The 26,571-nt window shown below is 41.9% G+C and overlaps 1 protein-coding gene across 1 annotated transcript in view; it reads left to right on the top strand.

Moving 5' to 3' along the window:
* The window catches only part of gli3 (GLI family zinc finger 3), a 118,387-nt gene that overhangs the window by 62,196 nt on the left and 29,620 nt on the right, over nt 1-26,571 (top strand). The window contains exons 4-5 of the mRNA XM_059326798.1: nt 2,392-2,497; nt 25,769-25,974. Coding sequence (XP_059182781.1) covers nt 2,392-2,497; nt 25,769-25,974 — 312 coding nt within the window. The remainder of the gene's footprint in view (nt 1-2,391; nt 2,498-25,768; nt 25,975-26,571) is intronic.

Genomic DNA, 26,571 nt, shown 5'->3' with positions numbered 1-26,571 from the left:
CAGAATAGTGGAAAATATAAGTACTATAATATATTGATTAAGTGTCAGGAACAGTTGGACCCGAATGCAGGTTCCTGCAGGCAACAGTGCAGGTGTAGCAAAACAGGAAGAACAAAATCAACGGTCAACAGAAAAAAACAGGATTTAAATACAAACTGATCTAACAAGGGGATGAAGAGCAGGCAGGGAAAGGGGTGGAGAAGCTCAGGTGAGGGGAATTAAGTTCCCTAAGTTAACTAACTTAGCTTAGTCCTAACATAAAGTCTGGGGGGCTCAAATCCAGTCCAAAGTAGTCCACATTCACTTTATGATCCTGCTCTGAGACCTAAGAGTCGTTTGTGCATTATTTCGGTTAATTCTTCATCTGAAGAGTTGATCAATTCCCTGTACACATAAGTTTCTCCTCATTCATTGTGACCACACAACCTCAAAAGATCAACTCGCAAGAGAAGTCTACATGCAGTATATTGTACCAAGACATCAACTTAAATAAGTTGGTTGGTTTCAAACAGAACATGAATAATGGTCTCCTGGGCGAATGTCTTTGTTTTTATACTGCCCTCCTCCCTTTGTGGACTTTCTCACTCTTTATACCTCAAAAGATCAACTCCCAAGAGAAGTCTACATTCAGTATATTGTACCAAGTCGTACCAATTGGAGGCCATCCTACTCAGGACCAGTAAGAAGCAATCTTACCAAATATGAAAACGGAGCCTGTTCTCATTCCACGGAACCCTTGAGATCTATTTTTAAACGCACTGGGTAGCCTCACACTTCTATAATGCTCCACTACGGTTGCAGTTTCAAACATGTGAAACATGTGGTTACTGTTGTGAATTCTAACAAAACTACTTAAAAAAGTATGTTTGTAACGTAAATAAAGCCACATAGTCTACGTAAGTTAAGACATCAACGTAAATAAGTTGGTTGGTTTCAAACAGAACATGAACAATGGTCTCCTGGGTGAATGTCTTTGTTTTTACCCTGGCCTCCTCCCTTTGTGGACTTTCTCACTCTTTATACTGCCTCACCTGAGTGCCAGAGTGTCTGAGTGTTTTATATTTCCACGGATGGGGACATTTGAGTTTAGTGAACCAGTGTGTTTCATCCAAATGCTAAAGAGTGTATCGTGTTAGATGTTGAGTGCTGTGGGATTACAAACAACACCAAACTGATGCCCTGTTAATGGTTGTTGTGTTGGCCAAAGCTGGCAGCGATCACCCCGATGAATGAGTGAGTGATGAGGTAAGCCGACCTGAGAGGTGCTGGGGGATCAACACCTGCTGCGTTGCCCAATGATGCAGCTGCGTTTGGCATGGAGCAACACTCGTTGAGCTGTCGGGCACCCCACCGTTTGGCCATCTGCCCTCTTGGCACACACTTCCAAATGTTTACAAGCAAAAAACACATAGCTAGCAGCCCGAGAGACTTGCTGCGTGAAGGTATGCAGATGTTGACACATGCTGTGCCTCAGGGTGGTGATACGCAACTTGGCAATGGTCTCAGTAACAGGCAATAAAGTGACATGTGTTCTGGCATTGAGACGTGTTCATATAGTATGTGAATGAAGAAGTGATTTGTGGACTCTGTGTGTGTGTGTGTGTGTGTGTGTGTGTGTTAATCATTTGTCTGTCTTCCTGTACAAGTTTTAACCCATTTTAGTTTTGACCCTCAGGTAGGCAACATTTCAACCAGATTCCCACTCATGTTTTGCTTGTTGCAACTTGTCCAACAATTGGTGCACACTTGCAACACAAAATTCCAGCTTTAGTTTTTAAGATTATGGTGCAGAGTGCAGTTAAGGTTAGAGGAGTGCATGCATATGGGAATTCAGTCTGGTGGTAACACAACAGTTTCAATTTCAGGGGTAAAAATAGAGAAAGGCTTTGGAAGCTCATATTATGCAAATGTTTTAATGTTTTATCTGGAGGGAGGAAAAAAAAAGAGAAGCCTCTCGATTCTCTCTGTGACAAAACACTGAAACGGAAAAGGATGTTTTTGTTCTCGTCTTGTACATTTCATTGGTTGTACTTAAACGTTATCCTTTGTACAAATCCATATTATGCGCGGTGAGAAAGTGCCATTTGGCTGCTTTTCTTACGCGTATTTATCGCTGCTTATTTAGAGTTCTATCAGCCTTGAGACATTTACAAAGACTTCCTCAGCGAACATTTTTGAGCGGCTTTTAGTTGCATTTAATGAGGTCTCATTTGGGTGGGTCTGCTGAAAGATAGCCATCAACCACTGCCTTTCATTATAGCTGCTATTTAGATTAGCTGAGGAGGGAATAGATTCACATGACAATATGTTTTAGAGGAACCAGGGGTGTTGCAAAGTGTAATGAAAATGTCTTATATTATTTTCTCTGTCTCTTCCTGTTATTCTATGCAGCTGCACCGCAGTTCTTCCCCACCTTCCATCCTCCAGTGCCGATCGATGACAGACATACCCAGGGACGTTACATCTACGAGCCTTCCCCTGTGCCCCCTCTACATGTGTAAGTCTTTCAAAGTGGTCAAACACTCACACACAAAAAAAGACCAGAAACAGAATGGCTTACCCCGGTGGTTGTCATGTAAAAAGATCAAATTGTCAAAAAAGATCATGTAGTCTGAGGTCCAGCTGTCCAATCACAGCGGATGAGAGACGGGATGAATATCTCCATGTCTTGCTCATATGAAAGTACTCATTGAGTTGGGCTACGTCCAACTTCAGCTGTTGGACCAAACGATGGCAGAACCATCGTACTACTCACAGAGATTTTTTCCTCACCCATAAACTCTTGTGAACCAAAATAAGTCGTGTTTCCATATCAACACATTTCTATGTGCATTTGAAGATTTGCATGAGAAAAGCTTAATGGAAACACCAAAATTCAATAAAACTTTTTCAAATGCGCATTAAAGGTTTTTTACAATTGCTTGAGGTGGTTTTTGTTTTATTAAAAAAGTAGTGAATTTTCCCGAATAAGTTCTGGCATAGTAAACATTAACTCATGACTCATCAGCTGTTTCCGCTCTGACGGAAAACCTAAAAGGAACAATTATAAGTTGCCCAGTTGAATCTGACTCCTGAAGACTTCTCTCCAATTTCTCTCTCTCACAATCTCTACTTCTTCTGCTGTTTACTGACGGGTTAGCGTACAGCAACACATTGCACTGCCATCTACTGACGAAAGTACGTTTATGCAGCTTTGTTTATTTGCTCTAAACCAGTTGATGGAAACGTCCCTAATTTGCATTTTCTTCAATGCAACATTTCAAAATTTCCCTTCAAATTTGCTCCGACTTTAAAGGAAACATGACTATTGGCTCGCGGGTCTGTCCTCTCTGCTCACATGCTCCCACCTTGTTATAAAATAACAACGTGATCAAGGAGAATTTTCATTTTTGGGATAATCATGACTTGAAAAAGCCATCTAGCTCGCTAATATACAGTCCAATACTTTTTGTTTTATTTTGAATCACCACAAACGTCATGGCTTCATAATTACCAGGACAATGTTGTGAATTGCATTTGTTTTGGCCAGGATAATTGTGACATGAATGTTTCATTTGGTCATTCATATCATATCATATATCCTCCGGAAAAAAAAAAACGGCAAAAACACTAATGGCCCGCCGGCGCCAAATATCGATACTTGGCAGCCAGGAATCGATATAATATCACCAAGCAAAATATCGTGATACTATGCTGTATCGATTTCCCCCCCCACTTCTAATAGTACATCTATAATTGTATATCTGGTGTGTTGGTCTGAGGCATGAAACTCTCAGGCTGAAAACGAGTCCCACTCCAGCTCTGAATCCCGCCGATCATACCTGAGAACACGTTTGGTTCGGCTGCATCACAGGCATCAGTGGCGAGCTCGCCTCTCTCCTAATGGCGATACAAATCAAGGCTCCTGAACTTCCTTCCGCCTGTGGGCGTGGGGGCATCCTCCTCATGGGTGCTGCGCGCCTCTCTTTGCCTTTCAGGATCAAAGGCCACGGCCCTGTACGTGAGCAACATGATCCGCATGTCAGAGACACGCAAATGAACATGTGTCAGAGACGCGGAAATGAGAGCGGGGCGAGGGGGCGCCCTGGGAGCGTGCGATCCTCATAAGAGCAGTGATCAAGCCTTGTCAGGAGAATGCCTCTGCTGACATCTCTGACAGACACAGATGGGCTCCTGACACACAAACTATACCGCTAACCAGCCCGCCTCGTCCAATCACACGCACGCACAGGCTATCACATATGAAGGAAAGTAAAACATGGTGTCATGCCTCGTAACAGAGAGCGGTGAGTATTTATAAGCACGGGAAGTCTTATTACAGTAGTCTCGTATTTCCCTGGAGTGCTTGTGAAGGTGCTGGCCAGGTCAGCAGAGAACTTCAAAGCATTCCCTCAGCTCACTCACTTACATGCACAAATTACTCCTTTTTCTCCTCACTTTTAGTCACCCTCTTTCTGTCTCTTTCCCTCCCTCCATCATTTGTATTCTCCGCGTCCAAACAGTGAGCGCCGAGAGGAGATGTTTCATCGTCCTTGCGGCGCTTGTTTCCTACCCGCAGACACGGAGGAAGCGATCATGGCGCGACGAGGACAAATTGGATGGGGCAGCTACTTGGGCCGCATTATGTTTGATATTCTTCATCATTATCAACTCCCCCCTTCTCCTCCTCAGGAGTCATATCTCTCCCTTGCTGATGTGCCACTAAGCGTAATGAATTTTTTATGCCCCCTCCCCACCACCACCACCACCTCCTACGCCTCTCCACCTCCGGCCCACCCTACCTCTCAACCCCTCATCTCCTGCTCAGGGGCTGCAGCAGAGGGGAAAAAACAGAGAGGGGGGGGGAGAGGCGAGGAAATAAAAAAAGGGAGGTGATTGATGCCCCGTGTCACTGCAAACAAAATGGCAAATATAATTTAGCATTTAGCTTATGCAGAGATAATGGGGCGAACACGCGTCGGCAACACAGGCGCGAACAAACAGCCTGGCTTGTTATCCGTCAGGAGTGCTTTGGTACGATGTGGAGCACAGGTTAGGGAGGGGGAGGAAAGAAATGAGGAGGAGGTGGAGGGACAACACGGAGGCAGGGAATTGAATTAAGGGGGAGAAGTTACGCGGCGCCGGTGTCTTCAGTCACTCTGTCCGGACAGGCGTTATCTGTGCGCTTGGTTTGCTGTCAGTGGGAACACGGCCGTGCTCTGCCATGCTACTTATGGCCTATTTATCCAAGCCATTAAGCATAGAGCTGTTTAATATGACACGCTATGCTGAGGGAAACTATTTGTCATTATTATAAGACAGCTGTTTAGTGGCCGGCCATATTTAAATCTGTGAACTCACTGTCATGCACGCTATCTATAAACTTACGTGCATCTTTTGCAGAACTGATCTTGCAGCGTTATTGCCTGCTTGATTAAAAAAGCAGCACTGAATTCCTCAGTGAGAAGAATTACTCATCAGTTGAGGTATTACAGCTGGGTCCAACCACCTGATGGCAAATTGCAGTTAATTACACTTCCAGGTTGCGCAAGTTTTAGCCAAACTTTACAACCGTGGAGCTGCAGCCAAGAAGAAAAAACCTCTCGGAGGGTTTAAAAGTGATGCATTTGGCTCGGTAATGTTGCTTGTAGCCAGGCCGAGCAAATAGAGGCAGTCAACGTATAGCTGTCGCTTCAGGGAAATGGAGGACAGGAGGCGGCTTATGGAGAAATATTGAATTGTTTTAAGACAAGTTCTCCTCGGTGAGCAGAATTAATCGTTATTAGCCCTCTCAAAGATATGCCTAAGTACACAGGGACTATTATTGCAGTACTTCCCCATGCAGCCTCTCATTACGGCCTGTAATTACAGTTGGGTTGGCCCCGCGGCAGTTCCATCAATCCAGCCAGCTTCCCCCCGCCACGCACACAAGCCCAGCCACCACTGGGCATCCGTGGCCGGAGAAAAACACGGCGAACGCCCAGCAGCTTGTTTCCTCTCCGCCACAATGACACATCCACCATCCATACGTGGCAAATGAGCAGAATCATATCCTATTACTGTGAAGGGCCTAATTGAAACATGTTTATTTATGGCCCCCGTTTTCAGGCGAGGAGCGGGCGTTAGCGGCGCGGCAAACGGGCTCCAGCGATATGAGGCGGTAGAATTAAATTAAAAGCTCATAAAATGAAATATGCTCTGTATTAGCTGCTTGACACTTAATTTGCCTTCAAATGAGCAGAGGAAATCACAAATTAACTGTCCTTTGTTTTTTCCCTCTTTACCTCACCTCCCCTATTAGGCAAGGGAGCGCAATTACAGACAGAGGCTAATCGTTTAGTTTATGAATTCTTGTGGGGAAGGTACCAACGTGCCATTCAATATTAAAGCCTCGGGGTCAGGAGGAAAGGGGTGGGGGGGGGGTGGGGGGGGGTGGGGGTCCCTTCTTGTGGGTGCTTGCTTTACTGAGGAACTCCTGCATTCACATGGAAGAAACCAGCTTTTTCTGAGTTTCAATACCTCCCAACTCAAGCAAAGACTTAATGTCCTGTGCTGATCCAGGACCAGGAAAACTCTTTCCTCGTCCTGAAGCGAGCTCTTTTCCCTCTGGTCTGGAGACAGCTGACCTCCAGCCTCAACTAAAGCCCTTCCAGAGAAGATGCTTCCTGCTTAAATAAACACATTGATCGGTGAAGAGCAGGCTCTCCATGGGAGCTCTGGTCCCCTCTGCCACCGCCATTGTGCGGGACTGGCTTAATGGGAGTTTGGGGGGGAAGGCCGGGGCCAAGAGAAGAGACCGCTCCTTTCATTCCAGCTTTATTGCCTGACCACGGTACACAGCAAAACAAAACAGCCCTCTCAGGCTCAGCGCCGGCTCTCGGTCACCCGGAGACCGCTCAGAACAAACAGAGGTATTCGTCACAAGTCAATTATCAGCATCAGAGTTTACTCAGGAGTCCTGGGCCCTCGTGCTGTGAATGGGGCCACTAAAACAACAAAACATTCTTATAGGATAAGCAATTGACTCACAACCTTTTGCGCGGTTACCGTATGTGGATTTAATAAAAGAAGTGGTCAGAGTTCATTAAGGAGTTTGTAAAGTTTTAAAGCAAATACAACAGACTCCAGCTCTGACTCTGTGGGGTTTTCTTTCACATTCATTGTGGATTTGTGATAAAATATTTCTACTATAAATATACAATATTAAAAGGTTCTGAAAATAGACTTTTGGTTCAAGCGTCTGAACTTGTGAGCAAATGTTTCAAATGACTTGGAACCACAAAATCAAGATTATCTGGAAAAGTCGAGTAAACATTTGCACAAAAAGATAAAAAGACGTTTTTTTTAAATGAATAAACCAACATTAGTTTGATTTATATTCCCTTCAGTGGATTATAAAAGAAAGGATTTATGAAAATATTTTTTTTGATAAATCTTGTTAAAACAACCCAGCCCTAGTCTGATTGACATTTCTTTGGTTGCACGCAAAAAATCTGATTTAGGAACATAAATTCAAGCATTTTTTTGTAAATGAAATTAGTTTATACACTGAATTTTTTTTCTGTTTATCTGAAATCTATACAAAGAGCATTGCATTATAGACATTTTAATGGATTTGGATAAATGTATCAATCTGAAGCTCAAAAAGTTTAGATTTCATAGAAAATCAAAGTTCTGTGCGTGACTGGTGACTGTATTCTCTGTCAGTGTGGAGGTAGCGTGCAGGTGGGGGCTGTGAGGGTGTGTTTCCCAGCCTGTGTGGTTATTTCATTCAGGAGTGTGTTTGTTCAGCTGCGGGCCCCGGCCTGACTGGAAGGTATTCTGGAGGTACCAGGGGAGAGAGAGAGAGCTGCTGCATGTCTCTGTCATCGCTGCGCAGCACTGCAGCTCTGAAATGATGAACCAGGAAAATGACTTAAAGGCTGCGTGAGCATTATTTTATGTAAAGATTTGTACCAGTGAATCACCTTGTTAACCTCCAGGTTTTTATTCTCTGTAGGCACCAGAGATTCTCGCCAATTTCACACCGTTTCCAACTCTTCCCCCTCTCTGTCCTCTGCCTTTGGCGGAGAGAGGGTCCCTTTTTTTCTTCTTCTTTCTTTTTTTTTTGAGATGTGCACCGTGTTGTTTTGTTATTTACATAAACTGTTGTCAGAGCGCCCAATCTGAGCATAGAGGAGCGGCGTGTTGCTTAGCATAAAGACCACAGTCTTATCTCAACACCTCCTTCCAGATGGGACGAGGCCGAGCATTGCAATACACACACGAGTGCAGACGCACACACATAATGCAAAACAATAGAACGACAAAAGGGTCTACTGTAGCGTTTATAGCAGCTAGAGGAATCCTGTTCTGTAAGTGTGCAGCTTCATCAATGCATGTTTATGCTGTGATTTCACTTCTCATTTAATAGTTCATATTTCGGTTTCTGATCATACTTTTAACACAGTTTTTGCTGACTTGCATGCATTTTTAATAGAGCCGGACGGATATTTCACAGACATACCGGTATCTATAGGTAAGGGTGTATATGCTGGCCGATATGTGCTGATATGAAATGTTTAAAAAAAACATATTATGCAGAAAATGATGCCTGGAGTGATTAATAATTAGTTTCATATAGCAGTTTATTTGATTTAATTACATTTTTTTATTTAAATGGTCAGCAACTGACTTACACTGAACATACAGTTACTATTTACGTATTTATTTATTTATTTTTAGATACATTCTATTGACTGATAATAAGCATACAGTACTATTTAGCTGTTTATTAAATTATTTATTATTTTTATTTCAATGTCCGACATTGACTGATACTGAACATACAGTACTATTTATCTATTTAATTATTTTTAAATACATTCTATTGACTGATAATAAGCATACAGTACTATTTAGCTGTTTATTAAATATTATTTTTATTTAAATGTCAGCCATTGAATGATACTAAGCATACATTACTATTGCGATTTTGATTTTGATTTTTTTTATTTAAATGTCAGAGATTGACTAATGCTTAAAATACAGCGACGAAGTGTATAGATGTTTATTTATTTATTTATTCATTCTTTATTTTCTCATTTTTGATTTCTAGAAATGGTTGACAATGTAATACATTATAATGTATAATAATATTAAATATTCTTAATCAAAGTTACTTGTATAGTAAGGCAGTCTTTTGAGTACCTTTGCAGAGTCGTATCGATGCAAAATTGGTGCACAATCCACATAGAAAAGGTGTATTTTTATTCCAGCTCAAAACTAAACTAAATCAGCTGCTATATTGGTAATAAAGTGAATTTCTGCCCTCTAAAATTGGTATCAGGCTCTAATTTTTAGTCAAACACATAATAGAGTCGCTGGAATTTGTAACTATTTATTTTCTGATATTTTTTTACATTATCTCTTAAAAAAAAAAAAAAAGAAAATACCGTGCGTTTAATATTCACATTTGAATATTGTCTAGACTAAAACAGAATGTGAATTGGAACCATAAATTACGCAAAGAATTGATGATTATTTCATAATCGCATCTGATAAGTTGTGTCCAGATATGGCTGCTGTCACCGAACGGCAGGGCAGAGAGACGGAGGCCACTTTTTCATCCTCCTCTCCAACTGTCCAAAACCCATTCTGTGTGACTTCATAGGTCACCCCTCTCTGGTGCAGTCACTGGTTTCTCTCCCTCCTCCCTCCCTCCCTCCCCCCTGTCTCCTCCCCCCTCTTTAATACTTTCTCTATGGAGTAAGTCGGGGGGACAGGCGGTCACGCAGTAGCTGGCTTCATGATTAATGGTGTTTATTCTTGACAGAAGGCTCCTTTATTTATCTGCATTGCAGTTTCACTGATACTATCAGTCACCTGAATGAAAAATATTCAGTCATACCAATTTTGCAGTATAATTGAGTAGAGTCACTTCCTTTCAGTTTTTTTCCCCCCTCGCTCTCCTCTCCCACTCTATCTGGCAGCCTTATCATCGCCACAGTAATTTTCGCGCTGCGTTGTTTGATATGGAGAGGCTGGCTTTAGCCGCATTTGACATAAAGCCTCTTCAATTTTCACTGGAGAAAAAAAAGGGAAGAAAGAAAGTTGTGCACCACTCTGTGAAAATGTGCGAAGAGGGGGGAAAGTATCTCTCCCCTTTTTTCTTCTGAGGCAATTTCAGGATTTAGAGAGAAAGGAGATAAATGCCTAAGCAGAAATGTGGGCAGATTGAAGTTACAGTATATCTATTTTTTTGTAATACACCAGTTTCAGAAGCCTAAATGGGCAGTGTAGTCTTTTTTCTATTCAGCCGGCATGCAGGACCGTGATATTTTGAAGGCACCTGTGTATTTTGAGAATGATGGATCCAGCAGGTTGGCTGGAAAAAAAAGAGTTTGGCACAGCAGATATTCGACAAGGCCTGTAAAGGTTTTAGGGTTGAGTCATTACCCGTGGAGATCTGTTAAGACATGTTCCAAAACTCTACTTACCAGGCTAGGATTACCTACCGAGGCTGCTCCTGCCACTCGCTCTATATTTGTATCCCTAGTTATTAAATATCACATGCATTTTTAATGCTTTTTTTTTGCTCCTTGCTAAATGGTTTATGACTGATTAAGTATGTCAACTAAATGATTCCTTACATAAACTTTTATTCATGCAAATCTGATTATTCGCTCAACAAATATTTCCTCTTCATTGTGATTTCTTCAGTGTCCTTTTGGTTGGATTTAATTTTCGGCTCCATTATATTATATCTGTTGAAAAAGGTACATTTGGATAAAAGAGGAATACATTAATCTCTAATACGAAGCCTGTGAATTTGCACATGTAACACATTAGTGGATTTGATTTTCTATACTCGAGTCATTTGCCCCCTCTTCATGTTTGAGATCTCAATTTGTAGCTCTCCCATGGAGCACAATGGAAAACCAGGTCTGAGGGGAAGAGATAACAGGCAGGTGCCAACAGCTCTGCGCTAATGTGAGCCTGTGTGTGTGTGTGTGTGTGTGTGTGTGTGTGTGTGTGTGTGCGCGCGTATCCATGCTAACACACACGTTTGAATTATTTTCTCTTCAGCGTTTGAGCGTCAGTTTATTTACTTCACTGTCTTTTTTTTTTTTGCTTGCAATTCTTTGCCTTTCCCCCCCTTATAAACAACAAAATACATATTCATTTTTTAATTTTTTGGGGAAAAAAGCAGAATGTCTTTCACAGTGCGTACGTTTCCAGAGATGTTCAAACACTATTTGAATACAAAGATAAAAACATTAGACATAAGTCAATACAATTAAAACCGACACATAAATAATACATGTGAGTTATGGTTCACATTACATTTTTCATCTCTGACGTTTAATAGTGTATAGTATAGTGCAAGATAATTGTTTAAATAATTATAATATGCATTATAAATAAGGCTGCAGCTAATGATGATTTCATTATCACTAAATCTTGTTTTCTTTATTAATCATTTTATCTACAACTCTGATTCCAAAGAAGTTGAATTAATAAAAAAAGAAGGTTTTTCTTTTGTCACAATGATTTGCAAATGATCACAATCTGTTTTATTTTACATTTTAGACAGGTGACATACACATAATGCAATCAGTTTACAAAGAAATATGACAAAGAAGAGTAGTAAATCCCCACTTTTGAGTGGCCTGAACCAGATAATATTCTGTATTTTAGCTTAAATAAAGCCAGAAACGATTTATCGATTCATAATTTCAATCGAGTTAATAATTTGACTAATCCTTTGAGCTCTGATTCCAAATATCATGGGCAGCAACACAAGTCAAACGTTGAGCAACATTTAATTTGTATGATTTATTACATTCATAAGTAAAAGCTCACAGTCTTCAGTGGTTTTGGTGGTAAGTTACGTGATGGGTGTGGCAGACTGTCACTTTTACGAGCCGTGCCTGGTTCTTAATTGGCTTTGTAAAAAGACCCTCCTCTCATTGGCGGGGAGCTATTAGAGAACAGCAGTGACTGTCAGGATATTACCCAGCAGCACGCTGCCTCACATCGTCTCCTCAACTTCAGGCAGCCGCCGTCCTGACGTCTGCTTCTCTTCACACAGCGTCACTAAGAGCCTCGCTGAATGCTGATTTCAGAGAGGAAATATTTTGCTCCTTACCTAATGCACAATTATCTACATCTAGAATCATTGAATTGAGTCATTTTTCAGCTTTTCTCTGCTTTGCCCTGCAGACGTCATGCTGTAGCAGTGCAGAAATGTGGAATTTCCATTACTGTGATCTCGGGGCTGTGGGCTCCAGACCCTGCGATCCCACTCTGGGGGCCAGTTACAGCAAGTAACGAGACCAGGGGAACAGGGTCATAAATCCTCTCCAGCTCTCCTCATTTTCCATCCTCCCTCCCTCCGTCCGTCCCTCCCTTTCCTTTTTCTTTCCTCCCTCTCTCCATCTTTTCACTCTTCAAAATGTGATTTAAGAAACCGAAATGCAACAATGTAAAACATCACCATGTGTTTAAAATGCCTCAAGTCGAGCTGAAGTCCAGCTAAACACCAATTACAGTTTTAATGTAAGAGGAAATGAGTTCATCGCCTCCCTCGCAGCTTCTGCATCACTTCTCCTCCCTTTTTTCTATTTGTTTATCTTCCAAGTCACAGAGAATTTCACTCCTTTTACACTCTCCCCACCAATGCAAATTAATTCATATCACATAAAGCGATTCTTTTCTCTCAGCCTTCCGTTATCTCCCTTATCAGATGTGCCGTCCGTTACATCTGATACTGTGATAGTTTCATCTAATAATGTCGAAAGAGTCGCTACTTCCGTCTCCCACGATACTTTTACATACATAGTACTTTTTGGTTGAGGGTCAGATCCCCCCCGTGAGTGTTCGTTGGGAGCTGCACAAATATGTGCAGTCATGCACGCAGCTGCAGGCTGACCGCACTTGAAACAAAAAGCTTTGCTGCATTCTTACATGTCCATCATTTTTTTTGTGTGAGTAGTTTTGCTGTGATAGGAATGTAAGTTTATTTTAAGGGACTAAAAAAAACTAGGGAAGTCTTTAGCTGAAGTCGCACTGCGACGTTTATTAGTAGAAAATAATCACCAACTATTTTGATAATCGAAAAATTGTTAAGGTATGTTTTCATGCAAAAATGGCAGAATTTTCAGCCTCTGTAAGCAGGAAACGCAGTAGAATGCACAGTATAATAAAAGATCACCACAAACTGCAGCCTTAAAAATGACCACAGAATTCAATCAACAGCATTAGAACACTAAAAATTAGTTTCTTAAAACAAGGATTTACAGCAGGACTGTTGTGTTGTGTAGGGGTTTCTTTCTCATTGTGTGTTTTAGATCACAACATGAACAATGTTCACCAAAGTACACCAAGTCCAAGTGTAATTGCTTTGCCTGCCTGGGGGCCAATTTATGCAAAATTTGGCAAAAACAGGAGGCTAGGGCCAGTTAATAAACAAACATTACTGATATATATTCATCAGATAGAATGGATTAATAATAAAATGCTCATAACTCCTTGTTCTTTATTTTTAACTGACTTATTAACTCACTAACTGTTGACACAAAGACTGACTGTAGCTGCATTGTTGGTTATGAAACATTTTTGTATATTTGAAAGAGTTTATACAATATTAACCATAGCTGGAACTCCAATTTAGGTATGAATCATAAACATGAATTGCTTCTTCCAGGTGCAGCAAGATTAAAGCTCCTTTATTGCAAAATACATCAGAATTATCCTCCTACTGGTTTAACTTCTGCTCCTCTTCAGCTTATAGTTGTCCTCCCCTGCACAGTTCACTGTCTGATACTACTATTGTCAGACTTATATTTATTTTGATGTCTTTTTATGCAATCTGGCACTTTACTTACATTCAAAGTACAAAAATAATCCCATTGTGGATCGATTTACCACAAGGTGAGTATCAATGCTATAGACTAACTCTCTTAAGGAGGTTAAGGAAGCAAATCTAGTTACAATCAAGTAAAAGAATACACTCATGATTTTCAGCTTTTATATCATGTTAAACTGATTATTTCAAAACAAGACATTTAAAGACATCACCTTTCACTTTGAGAAGCTTAGATGGACATTTTTAAACACTTTCTGACATTTTATAGACCAAAAGGTTCAATTGATTAATCCTCTGGAGTCAGTGAAAGCATGGGCGCAGTACTTCTTCATGACATCACAACATAAAAAACGTGGCAACGTCATCACTTTCCCTGTAAAGGACTGGCTTGAAACTCCAGTTTTGTTTGATGATGATAACCCAAATAAAACAGAGTTAAGGTCAAATATATTTAGTATAAAATATAGAACTTATATGTTATATTTGCAACCTGTAAACACACTTGCAACATATAAAACTCATTGAGCGTTATTGTTTCAAAAGGGGGAAAAAACATCATGATTTTTAAAATCAGATTTTGATGTTTGTTGCTTTGGATTCAAAATGTTAATCCAATAAATCAAAGTGAAAAAATAATTATCAGGTTACATAAATGAGGTATGATAGCAATGTTAAATATCAATGTTACACTTTTTTTTTCTTCCAAGTGGCAGAAAAAAAGTATTTAAAAATTGGACAAAATAGCCCAAGACTCCAAAGGGTTAATCTGGAAAATAATCAACACATTAAACAATAATGAAAATAATCAGCAGTTGCAGCTCGAAGGCAAAGCAAGGCAAGTTTATTTGTAAAGCACCTTTCAACAACAGGGCAATTCAAAGTGCTTCACAAAAAACATTAAAATCATTAGAAAGAGACATATATAAAATGACATTCAAATATAACATTTTAAGACTGAAAACTGAGCTGACCTTTGAAATAAATGTGTCTTATGAGGACTTTTCCTCCCATTCATATCAGTTTTGTGTCCCTCATGTAGCAGGTTGGTGAAACATCCTCCTCTGGGTATAGCCAAAGTTTACACAGGTCTGTGTTTAAGCCTCCCAAAGCTTCATCAAGCCTGAGCTTGGCACCACCACGCACTCAGCCCCGTCATGATTAAATATCAAGGAACTGCACATGACATTTTATTAGTCCAACAAGATGGATGAAATGGCCAGAATAAAGTAGGCTGTGTCTTTCCACTTTCCCAGCAGCACTTGCCTTTCTTCTGTCTGGATTTTCTTTTCCCTTCCCCTCCTCTACAAGAAGTATGTATTAGGAAAACGTGATGGATTTCATTCTGAAAAGGAGATTTTCAGCGCGGAGAAGGAAACATATATTTTTGTGTCTTGTACCTGATGCTCCTGCTCTCCTCCCTCTGTGTCTCCCCTCCCTCATCCTCCCGACCCCCTTTTTTCTTTTTCTGTTGTTCTACTTCAGATCTCTGTCTGAAGGATTAACCGTCTCCAGCAGTGTGTCTCTGCTGTCTTGTAGCGCTGTGTATTGTTTGTGATTTGCTCAGGCCCATCCGTGCGGCTGCTCATTTCAGCAGCCCAGCGTGACGTGGTGGATTGAGGGTGGGGGGGATCCACGCCGCTCCTCGCAGCCCTGGGCCACACTCATTCTCCTCACCTGAGATGGGCTGCGCGCACGCAGACGCGCACGCTCATTACAGAGACTTTCCGGGGTAGTGAAGGCGGTGGGGTGTGGAACCCGAGCCCTGTTTGGCTGCAGGCGTCAGCTGAGTTTCTGTGTAAAGGCATCGGGGCCATCGAGACATTACTTGAGAGGAAAAGGAAAGATAGATGTGCTTCCTCCCTGTTTTCACAAGTTTAACACTTCAACACCCAGGAGTCCCCTCCTGTCTTCTCTGTAGCCCGGGGCATGCCAGAGGAACTCAAAACACTGACTGAGTGCAGCGCTAATTCCAGCTGCTTTAGAAAAGAAAAGGCAGCAATCAAGTGGAGATAAAGGTGGAATGGTCCATGCAAAACAATTGCTCTGTTTGTAAAGAAAAATCAAGCATGGGAAAGGGGGAAAAAAAGAAACAAGTAAAAGTTTTTTTCATGTTTGTTCCCTGATTCCAGCCCTCCTTGAAATTACAGGAAAAAAGGCAGCCTCATTTTGTGTAATTTCACTTTCATGTTTTCATTCCCTCGCTATACACTCTGTTGATTCGTTTTGGTAGACGCTCTTATCTCGATGGCTAAAATTACATTTAATTGCAGTGTGGAAAAATGGTTTTCGAAACAGGGCTGCAAAGAAGAAAAGAAAAACTCCTGCTGCGTGGCAAAGCCAAACATAAACTTTTCAAAACGACGATTGTGTTCAGTTGTAATTTGGGAACCGGCGCGAGCGAGCGGTGGAGAGATGTGTCGTTTCTGATAAACAGTAATCCCACGACTTTGTTGGTGTGTGAGGAGGGCCTTGATCTAAAACAAGGAGTGTTTTTTTTCCCACATGTGACACACCTTGAGCGGGGTTCGTGACTCATATAACCAGATCTTCTGACACCTGGACCCGTGTGTTTTGACTTGCTTGTCACACTCGCCGGCTCCTGTTGATAAACACATGTTATCACTCCAGCGGCGTGGAAGTGATACGTGCCTACAGGGATGTACTGTGTGCTTATATGTAGACAATGTGAGTGGGACTGAAACACACACAGGGAGGAGACGGAGAAACTGAAGGAGAGTCGTGGGTATTCAACCGGACAGCCAGTATGTGTGTGTGTGTGTGTGTGTGTGTGTGTGTGTGAACTGACTGTGCAGTTCATGGGAATGTCTGGCACGCCTCCAGAAGTATCCCACAGAGAGGGAATCCTGCTTGATGTGACCATGAATAGAAAGCCATCCCCACCTCCCTGAACCCACCCAGGCCTTTGATGTCAGGGGGTCACGCCGAGCCCTCGCAGCTCCGGGGGAACATAGTTACCACGGACGCCTGGCAACCTCAAATATGCCGTGCCAAGGCCCCGCGGTCTGCTCTGCCCCGGCCGGAGGGGAGGAAACTCAGATCACATGGGCAACAAACTGTAACTGCAAAAGTACAAGCTCCCTGAAACATACAAATTGAGTTCTCAGAATTACAAGATGTTCAGTTCAAATATGCAGCCAGAGATTAGACCGATTAGACCTCTTCAACATCTGTTTTGTTTCTTATTTTGGTTTGCTCCAAGAGGATAAAAGCTTAGAATATAGTTATTGCAACCTTAAAGTTTGATGCTTACAGTGAAATGCCAAGATAATAGCTTAAAGTGCCAAATAGTGCATTGCTAAAAGCTTTATTATCTCGACCAAGGATACAATCTTGGAACCCATTAGCAATTGTCTCATGTCGATATATACCCTCTGGTGGTAAGGGCTGGTATTTTTTTAAGTTATCTGATCTACAGTGAAAATTCTTGTAAGAGATGACGCTTCCGTACACTGCTCAACATACACAGTTCGATTGGCAGCTTGAGATGTAAAATTGGCGTTGGAGTTGGGACACGATATCTACGACTGAATTGTTCCTCAAGTTGTCAGTTCACACTCATTAAACAAAGTAAGATAAACAAGGTAAAAGCTAAATTGTCGCTAGATGATAGCCAATTGGTTTGCATTTAAGGCAGTGCGTTCTCCCTCATTTGCAGCTCACATGGACTGTTTAACTGAATGCATCCAACGTCAACTCAAACTTGATTAGTCAATACAACAACCGGAATCCAGATTACTCCCGGTACTAAAATCTTGTTCCATTGTTAGAATATAATAACTGCATCCTCTTTGTTTTTGTAAATTAAAAAAAAAAAATTGCCAAAAGTCTGATGCCTACAATGAAACGGCAAGACTAAGAGTAAAAGCTAAAAGCGCCAAATGGTGCATTGCTAAAGCTTCATTAGCTCCACCAAGGATGCAATCTGGGAACCCATTGGCTATCGTCTCATGACTATATATATACCCACTGGTGGGCAAGGGCTGGTATATTTGGGTTATCCGATCTACAGAAAAAGTTCCAGTATGTGATGTATCGGAACGTTCACAGTCCGATTAATAATATGAGATGCGAGAATGGAGTTGGAGTTGGAAGAAGATATCTACGACCAGATTGTTCCACAAGTAGCCAGTTTACACTTAGTAAACAAAGTAAAATAAGATTTGTAAAAGCTTCATTGTTAGTAAATGATAGCGAATTGCCTCATTTGCTCTCCACACGGACTGTTTACCTGAATGCAACCAAAGTCCGCTCAAACGTGATTAGACAATACCCAAACAACAACCAGACACCAGCGCACTTCTGGTACCAAAGTCTTGTTCCAATGCCTACAGACTCTGTATTCATATACAGAATCTGTTTATAGAGATTATCAAGGAGGTTTTTGGTTTGGTTTGGCAGGCTTACGGAAAATCTGCTGGCTGAAATTTGGTGGAAGTGTAAAGCATGGGTCAAGGAAGAATCCATTACACGAAACCTAAACATTTACAGCACATTCATCTGGCGTTTCTTTGGTGTCAACTGGTGGAATCCATCACAGGACTATAAATCAAAACCTGAGCTATCTGTGCTGTCAACCATGAATCTGACTGTCAAGCTCAACTTTAAAGATAGTCAGCTGAGACGACAGGTCCTTAAAGCGTCCATGGTAACGACAAGTTTTACAGCTCCACGACATGTGCTGATGAAGACCATGAGATGCACTTAAAAGCTCTATTTGAAGCTCTATGTGACCAATTTTGGGCAGTTAGCAACCCATTTGACATTAGAAACTGAAAAATATTTCAAAGAAAACTCATTGTGCAACATGGCTGGTCGTCATGTTTCTGAAAGATTTACAACATGGCAATCATCTTTATTTCCCATCTGCATCACACCATGTGTCCACATTAGAGTATTTTAGTGGTTGAAATTGTTGGCTTTGGTTGGAAAAAGATGTATTTTTAAATGTATCCACCTTTTGTGGCGACATTAAATTAATATTTTGCCAAAGCAGGCGGGTCCAGAGGCCAGTGGTTCGACTGAAGCAGTAAAAGTGTTGTGTTTTAACTGCTGCTGTAATTGTCTTCACTAATGTGGAAAATGAAGTCATTGGAATGTGCTCCGGTGGCTGAACTTAATGAAGACTTTCCCATCAGATCATTAGAAGCCCAGAATATATCCACCTTCCTCTGTTTGTGTCTTCATCTCTGTCTGTCTGTCTATCTGTCTGTCTGTCTGTCTGTCTGTCTTCTCTCTCCCCTTGTCTCAGCTCCCTTTCCTCTCTCCTTGGGTCTCAGCTGGCTCTGTTCCTGTGGCCCTTTGATCTCAGTGAAAGGGTTTGGAGCTTTAAAGTGCTTCTGTTTCCGCTGTCAGGAGCCCCTCTCTTCCTCCTCTCTGGTTTAGGCTTTCAGAGCGGTGGCAGCCTTGTGCTGTGGCTGGGTGGGTTGGAGGGGGGTTGTGGTGGTGGTGGTGCGGGGCACGCAGGTTTCTATGAGGTGGTGAGACTGAGCTGAGGTTAGAGGAGGAATGGGTTGTGTGATGCTGTCAGCCCTCGGTCAGGAGAGGGCCTGACACCTGACTGATCCCAGTCCTCTCCAAAACCCCACTTCCCACCTCACTCAGTCCCTTGTGGCCACAGGTGTGATGTGTCAACACAGATGGGTCTACATAGGTTGTATTTTAGTAATCCTTCCTATATATGAGGGCATGTGTGGTACATCCCAGTACCAAATCAGCACCTTGAAATATAGTGCAACCTGGCGGAAATAGCATGCTTTTGCCAACCAAGACTTTTTAAAATTTCTGCCCTGTTTTGCATTTGTTGTTACCACAAATAATGTGTAGAATAGACTCTCCTATTCATAGTAGTGAGTTGTTTTTGTTTCAAACAAGGACAAATCTTATCACATGAACCTTTTTTTGGACCTTTGTTGAACATTCAATCTTTACAATTTAAGATGAAAAACTGCTGCTGTGAAAAAAACCCTCCTCATTAAATATTTTAATGGCTCTGAAGTGATTTGTCATAAAAAAAGCACAAAAGTATCATTCGTGCCTGTCTCTTTAAGACCCCCTCCTGAAAAAGCTCAATCTGCTCTGATTGGTCAAAGTTTCCTTCCTAATTGGTGCTTTCTGCGTCTCTCCACATGTATTGTTTGCACAGCAGCTTGTTACGACCCACATTTACGTTTGTACTTAGGTGGAGCCCTCTAGTGGCCGTAGCAATTATGACTGAAGCCATTGGGGAAGTGAGGATACGGAGTATAAAGAACAACAAAATCCACTAAGGGACAGTGTTTCAAACAAACACAGGAGACTGGTCTGAAACCACTAGCCAACTTTATTTGAAGAGACGTAACTTTTCTTCAGTGCATAGCTCCATCACATCTTGGATCAAATTTTACGTTGCTTCTGTATGTCACTGCATTATGTGTAGCAGTCTCTTTTCCCAAGCCTAACCATGTAGTTTCCCGAAACACATACAAGCCTAAATCTGAGCTGAAATACTGAGCTAAATCTGTGTTCTTACCCCCTGATATAACCCAAATAATCTACATGGTTCGAAGGGTTGATGCTGCACTGCATCCGAGAATGACTATAAAAGCTCTGTGGTGACACTTTCTACCTATCCATAATATAGTTGTGACATCATAATCTGAAGGAAGACCTGATGACTCGTTTAAAGGTACAGTTTTTAAGTACTTTCACAGTATTTATATAATGGAAATCTCTCTTGTAGTCCAAATATGGGACCTTTAAGACCTCATATTCTTTTAAGACCTCATATTCTATTTCTTTTGCTACCTTTGCAAAGTCAAAGATAAATATGTTGGAAGTATTTCCATTGTGTTTCACTCTCGGTTGTCTTGGTGATTCTTAATGGCAGCTTCTCAAGTTGGACTTTGGTTGCTATCGTGACTTCTTAGCTTTCATGTTTTTCCTTTTTCAAATCTCCTTCTTGGACCTCTCCAGCAGCTGGGGGATGAAAAAAAAAGATGCTCTATGAATGAACATTCTTGCTGGATTATTGGATTTGAACTCACCAATTTCCTGTACCCTTCTGTGAAGCACACATCAAGAAATTTTTATTTTTATTTCATGCGCAACCATTTCATGCTTGGGCTAAAAGTATTCTGCAAAGCACGGTTCCTGTTTTAGCAGACCGCTGTGTCAATATCAGCAGGTCTCACTGCTGCACCACAATGAAACCTTCTGTCCCGAGCGAAGTCGTCAAACCTTCACCGCAACTGTGTGTTTCCCCGGCAGCTTTCACCCCAAAGAAATTATTAGTGTTGATATAACCTTGTTCCAAACAAAGACTCAAGGCCTGTTTACACGAACACACACCCCTCCATGAAACCTCAAAATTTTTGGGGGCATATTTACACTTGGCAAGTGTGTATTCATCCGGACGACAGTTTAAAAATCCACAGACCGCCCCGTGTAAACATGCGAGGTCTTAAAGAGGCGCTGGCTGGTTTAAGCGAGGCCACGTGAAAGGAAATGGCTTCCATATGTCGGGAGCTCGGTCTCTCCCTGTGCCCTGTTTGCAGGATGTCTCTTCTTTGAGGGTTAATAGGAATTATAAACCTATGAAGGGAAGTAGAGGAGTGAAGGAAAAGTTTTTTCTCTGGTGAGGCAGCTAGAGAACCCTGCGGTACAGCTTTGATGTAAATCTTAAATCAGGTGTAACTAAGACGCCACTTCTCCGGCGCGCACACCTACTCAGCACACACGCAGGGGTGAACATTCCTGCACACACACCGCACATTGTCAGATTACTTCCTTTCGTCATGTTGATTAATGCATACTGGCAGATGCTAAGACGATCACGGGCCTGCGGAGAGCAGCTGAACGTGCAGGATCGGACACTCTTTTGCTTTTTCTCTCACAAGTACAGAGACGAGCCGCACTCCTCCGAACTATCCATCTCTCTCCTGTCCTCCTCAAATCCCCTCACACCTGGCTCTGCACCCCTGGAGACCTCTCTCTTTCTCTCCTTCTCCTCCAGCTCCCCCTTTCTCCTAACTCTTCCCTTCCCTCCCTATATGTTCACACGCCTCCTCCCGACTACCGCTCACTCCCTCCCTCTTCTTCTCTCCGCACCTTCTTTCCTGAAATCTCTTTTCTTCTCCCCAGATCTTCCAAACCAATCAACATGTGTGCTCTCTTTTCTTTTTGTTGTCTGACCAGTCCTCTTAGTTCTTATTCACTGAGTTAATTGGAAAAACAAGCAGAGGCATTTAGCCAGGGTCAGTGCGGGGAGATGCAGCCAGCGCATGACAGGGTTAATCAGTGTCATGGCAGCCAGAGTGGATGTCTGGCTCTCCTCAAACCGGCATGTGGAGGGCCAGACGAAGAAAAAAAAATCATGAAATCTTTCTACCTTCCCTTCTGGGGTCTTGTTCCTACATAGCAAATGTCTAAAACGTCATATGCAGCCATTTCAAGGACATGGAAATATTTGTGCCATATATACGCTGCCACTAAATGGAGCCTGGTACATTTCAGGATTTTAAACATGACTGGTTTTTAAAAATGTCAGGTGCAGGACGTGATTAATAGGGTTGCCACCTCTTAGTCGATCCGTCGACTTTTTTTCTTTTTACCAAGAAACTTATAGGCACATTTCAGGTACACACAAGCTTTAAAGTGGTGCATTTTCATGATTATTTGTGGAAAAAGTCAGTTTTACAGTTTTACAATTGATTAGTCAACAAAATTGTAAGTCAAAACCCGACCGATATCAGATTTTTTAGACCGATATTGATTTTTATATGGAAAAAAAATCCACTGAATTTTTGAGCAGGCATGAAAATAGACCTTTTTTATATAGATTATGCACAAATTCTGCACTAATATGACTCTGCAAAGGTACTCAGAAGGCTTCTTTTTGAAACAAATAAAAAAGTAAAATAAATAAATAATAAAAATAAAATATTACATATTATTAGTTCTGTATATTTTATTAGTCACTTGCTTTAAATAAAGAACAAATACAAATATGAAACCATTTCTAAATCATCCCAAGCATTGTTTTTTCTGCAAATGCAGACACTGATAGAAGTATTGAACGATGATATCGGCCGATCATTACATTGGTCAGGCTCTAGTATGAGAGTATTGAGAAGCATGTTTCTGGTGTCTCTCTCGTATGAGTGCGTACGTGTGTGATGCACGGTCAGCCATGTGACATCAAAGTGAGCGTCACTCTGCAGCTGTGTTGTTGATCTGTGCTAATGAGCCATGTAATGGTGGTGTGTGGGCACATGACTTGCTTATCATAAACACACACTCACTGTCACACACCTGTTTCGAGGTGCAGGGTTGCCCTCTGCGTGACTCCATCGGTGTGGAGGAAGTAAAAACAATCTCCGGTGCATCTTCTGACAGCAGACGTGCAGAAACACAACAATAGAAAAAAAATGAAAAAATCTATGAGCATTGTGTTGCAGTGTCAGATAACCTGTCACCTTTGCACACTTGAACAATGAGACTTTCTTCGCCTCCTGAGAGTGTCTTTTCCACCTGCTTCAGCATCACTGGGACATGTTGTCCCAGAGCCCCTTTGGGCTCATTACAGAAAGAAGACAAAGTTTGTATGTCTGAATGCCTGTGTCCACATGTGTCTGTCTGTCCTCCAGTGTGTGTGTTTGTGTGTGTGTGTGTGCGTGCGTGTGTGTGTTGTTTCCGCTCCTCAGTGCTCATTATTTGCCCTGGCCTGAGCTCTTTCATTAGGACGGCTGTGGAGTGGAGGGACGGAGGGGCCGGTGGGGGACCAGGGGACGGGGCGGAGGTTGTAATTGGGCTGTTCCGCTCCCCTGGCCTTGCTCAAGGTCACTGTGAGACAAACTCTGGGCCAGGTCTCGCACTCTTTCTTCCCTTTTTCCCACCCTTTTCCATCTCTCCTCACCTCCTTCTTAAACCCCCACTTTTTCTCCCTCCCTCCCTTTCTCCTCCGCTCATCCTCTCCTTCTCCTGGGGTCTTTTGTCACAGTAGACTGGTCCACTGGGGAGCCACAGAGAAGTGGAGGGGCTAATTCAGTCTAATCTCTTAGCCTGTTAATGTCTGGCTGATATGTGGATTTCTCCACATCCTCAGGGGAAGGCCTTTGTGGTGAAGGCCATCATTATGAAGTTTCCTTGCCCTCCTAGCCAATTATAAGAAGGGAGACAAATTAGTTCATCTCAAACTTGTCTCCTAAGAAGTTTTCTTGATTGTTCTCAACTTTATTTCACACAGAGACAATTCACAGGAAAGGTTTTTGATAAAAGCGCTCATATTTTCTATTTAAAGAAAGAGATTGTGCATCTTGTGTGAGACTCGCTGATGGATTTTGTACAACATTGAATTCGTCATGTGCAATTCCGTACACGGTTTCTGCTCAAAGCCAAGTTTGAAGCCATCTGAGTAAAGTGGTGTAGCGTTGCTTGTCTGGCGCTGGCCAGCGGTGAGCTCGGTCTAACGTTTCCCTCTGATTAAGACACAGTGGTGAAAGCTGCCTTTGATCTGAGGAAATGTCTGCGTAGGGAGTAGTTGGAATGCAGCGCTCTCCTCTCTGCCTTGCAGATGGAGGGAGAGAGATAGTGTCACAGTCCATTTGTCTGGCCTCGCTACTGCCAGTCCACCCACGGCTGTGAAATGTGGAGGGTGAGAGCCTGTCGGGCCTCGGTGCCAGCTTATTGATGTTGGGTTTACACAATGTCAGTGACATAAAAGCAGTGGTGGAAAGTACATTTACTCAAGTACAAGTTTGATGTTCTTTCACTTTACTTGAGTGTTTCCATTTCATGAAATTTCATACTTCTAGTCCACCACATTTCAGAGGCAAATATTGTACTTTTTACTCCAGTGCATCTATTTGTAGGAAGGTCACAAGTCTCCAAATACATTATATGATTTATTTGACTTTTGATTTTAAGGCCACAATTCAATTTAGCTTCCAGTTTAAACTTTTTTTCCCCCCCAGTGGCTAATATGCCATTGTTAGACTATTGAGCTGAACTCATTCACATTTAGAAATTATTATTTAAAAACATCTTGTTAATAAAAGATATAACTCAAATTTTGCTGAATTTTGCAGATTTTGCTTTGGATTTATATAATGGAAAATAAAAAAGCTAAATTCAATCTATATTAAATTTAGAACTAAAGTTGTGACACCTATATGTATTTGATCATTTAGGTTACTTTGCAGATTTGCATTAGTATAAGATAAAAAAACAAATAATAAATCATGATATATTATTATAGGTTAAGCTGTCCAGCAGCAATATATTCTGCATAAAGAGAACTTTTACTTCTGTTACTTTAAGTTTATTCTGATGCTAATACTTTTGTATTTTTCCTTAAGTAAACTTTTGAATTCAGGATTTAAAAGAGAGTATTTTTACACTGCAGTTTTGTTGCTTTTACTTAAGTAAAAGCTTTAGGGCTGTCCTCAACTCAAGAAGTTCTTAGTCTAATTATAACACACATCATTTTGTCAACTTATCGATTAGTTGATTTAAATGCTAGATATGTAAACTGACTTTCTCCACAAAAAATCATGCAAAATCTCCACTTCACCTCTTGTTTACCAGAGATGTGGAAATCAATTTAATACAAATAAATCTTTAATCACGAAAAAGGATTTTAAAAAATGACTTATTGACCAAAATGACAGATTAGACTAACCGACTAAGAGGGGCGGCCCTAAAACACCTGAATACCTCTTACACCAATCATAAGAGCTTAATCACATCAGAAGATCTTATTATTCCACATGTAGGGAGTTAATTAGTGTCAGTGACAAAAAAAAAAAATCAGCAGTATAAGCATCAGTGTTGAAGGCAACCACACACATGTTCCTCAGTAAATGCATGTGAGAGCTGTCAGTTGTATTTTGAGTGAATGTGTATTCATGTTCTGTCTCTGTGTTCCTCTGTGTGTCTCTGCAGGCCTCCTGGGCTGGCGGGCAGTCCGGCTTTCTCCGACATCTCCCTCATCCGGATCTCGCCCCAGCGGAACCCCTCCGTGGGGGCGGAGTCGCCCTTTCACCCTCCGCACCCCTACATCAACCCATACATGGACTACATCCGCTCGCTCCACAGCAGCCCCTCCATCTCCGTTCTGTCAGCCACCCGGGGCCTCAGCCCTGCAGATGGTGAATAAAGTGAAACATACACCAACGACACAGAGCACGATGCACACACACACACACACACACACACACATGCACACACATCTGCACGCAAGCCCAGCGGAGCAGAAATGGGCGACAGAGCCTCAGCAGAGCCTTAAAAATGATTGTTGAAATTGATTAGTGAGGTTCGATCGCTATTAGCTGGAATCTGGATTCTCTGTACCGGTTTAATTCCTATTTGAGATCAGAAGAGGTCAGGTGAGAGGCAACCAGATCCATCTCTATTAAGACCCAGGGGTTGGCGAGATGTTATCTGAGTGAGGGAGGAGGTGGATGGGAGTATTATGAGTGCTGTGCGATCCGTGTGGGTGGGGGTGCAGGTTGGAGGGAGGCTAATCCTTTTGATCTGTGAGTCATGTCAGGGACCTCTGGAGGATGCATCAGTGAGCGGCAGGGTCACGTACAGTTACAACGCACACGCCGAGGGAGGGTCGGATTCAAGTTCAGGGTTTAGGAGGCGGGGGGCGTTATGTTGTGGCGTCCTACAGGGAGCGTTTGTTTCCTGAGATCTCACGATTGGATTTGGACTGGGAAATCAATTAAAGTGGACACTGGAGC

This window comes from Centropristis striata, chromosome 23 (assembly GCF_030273125.1).
Source record: "Centropristis striata isolate RG_2023a ecotype Rhode Island chromosome 23, C.striata_1.0, whole genome shotgun sequence".
NCBI lineage: Eukaryota > Metazoa > Chordata > Actinopteri > Perciformes > Serranidae > Centropristis > Centropristis striata.
The sequence above is the reverse complement of the archived record's forward strand: the minus strand, read 5'-3'. Positions and strand labels throughout refer to the sequence as shown.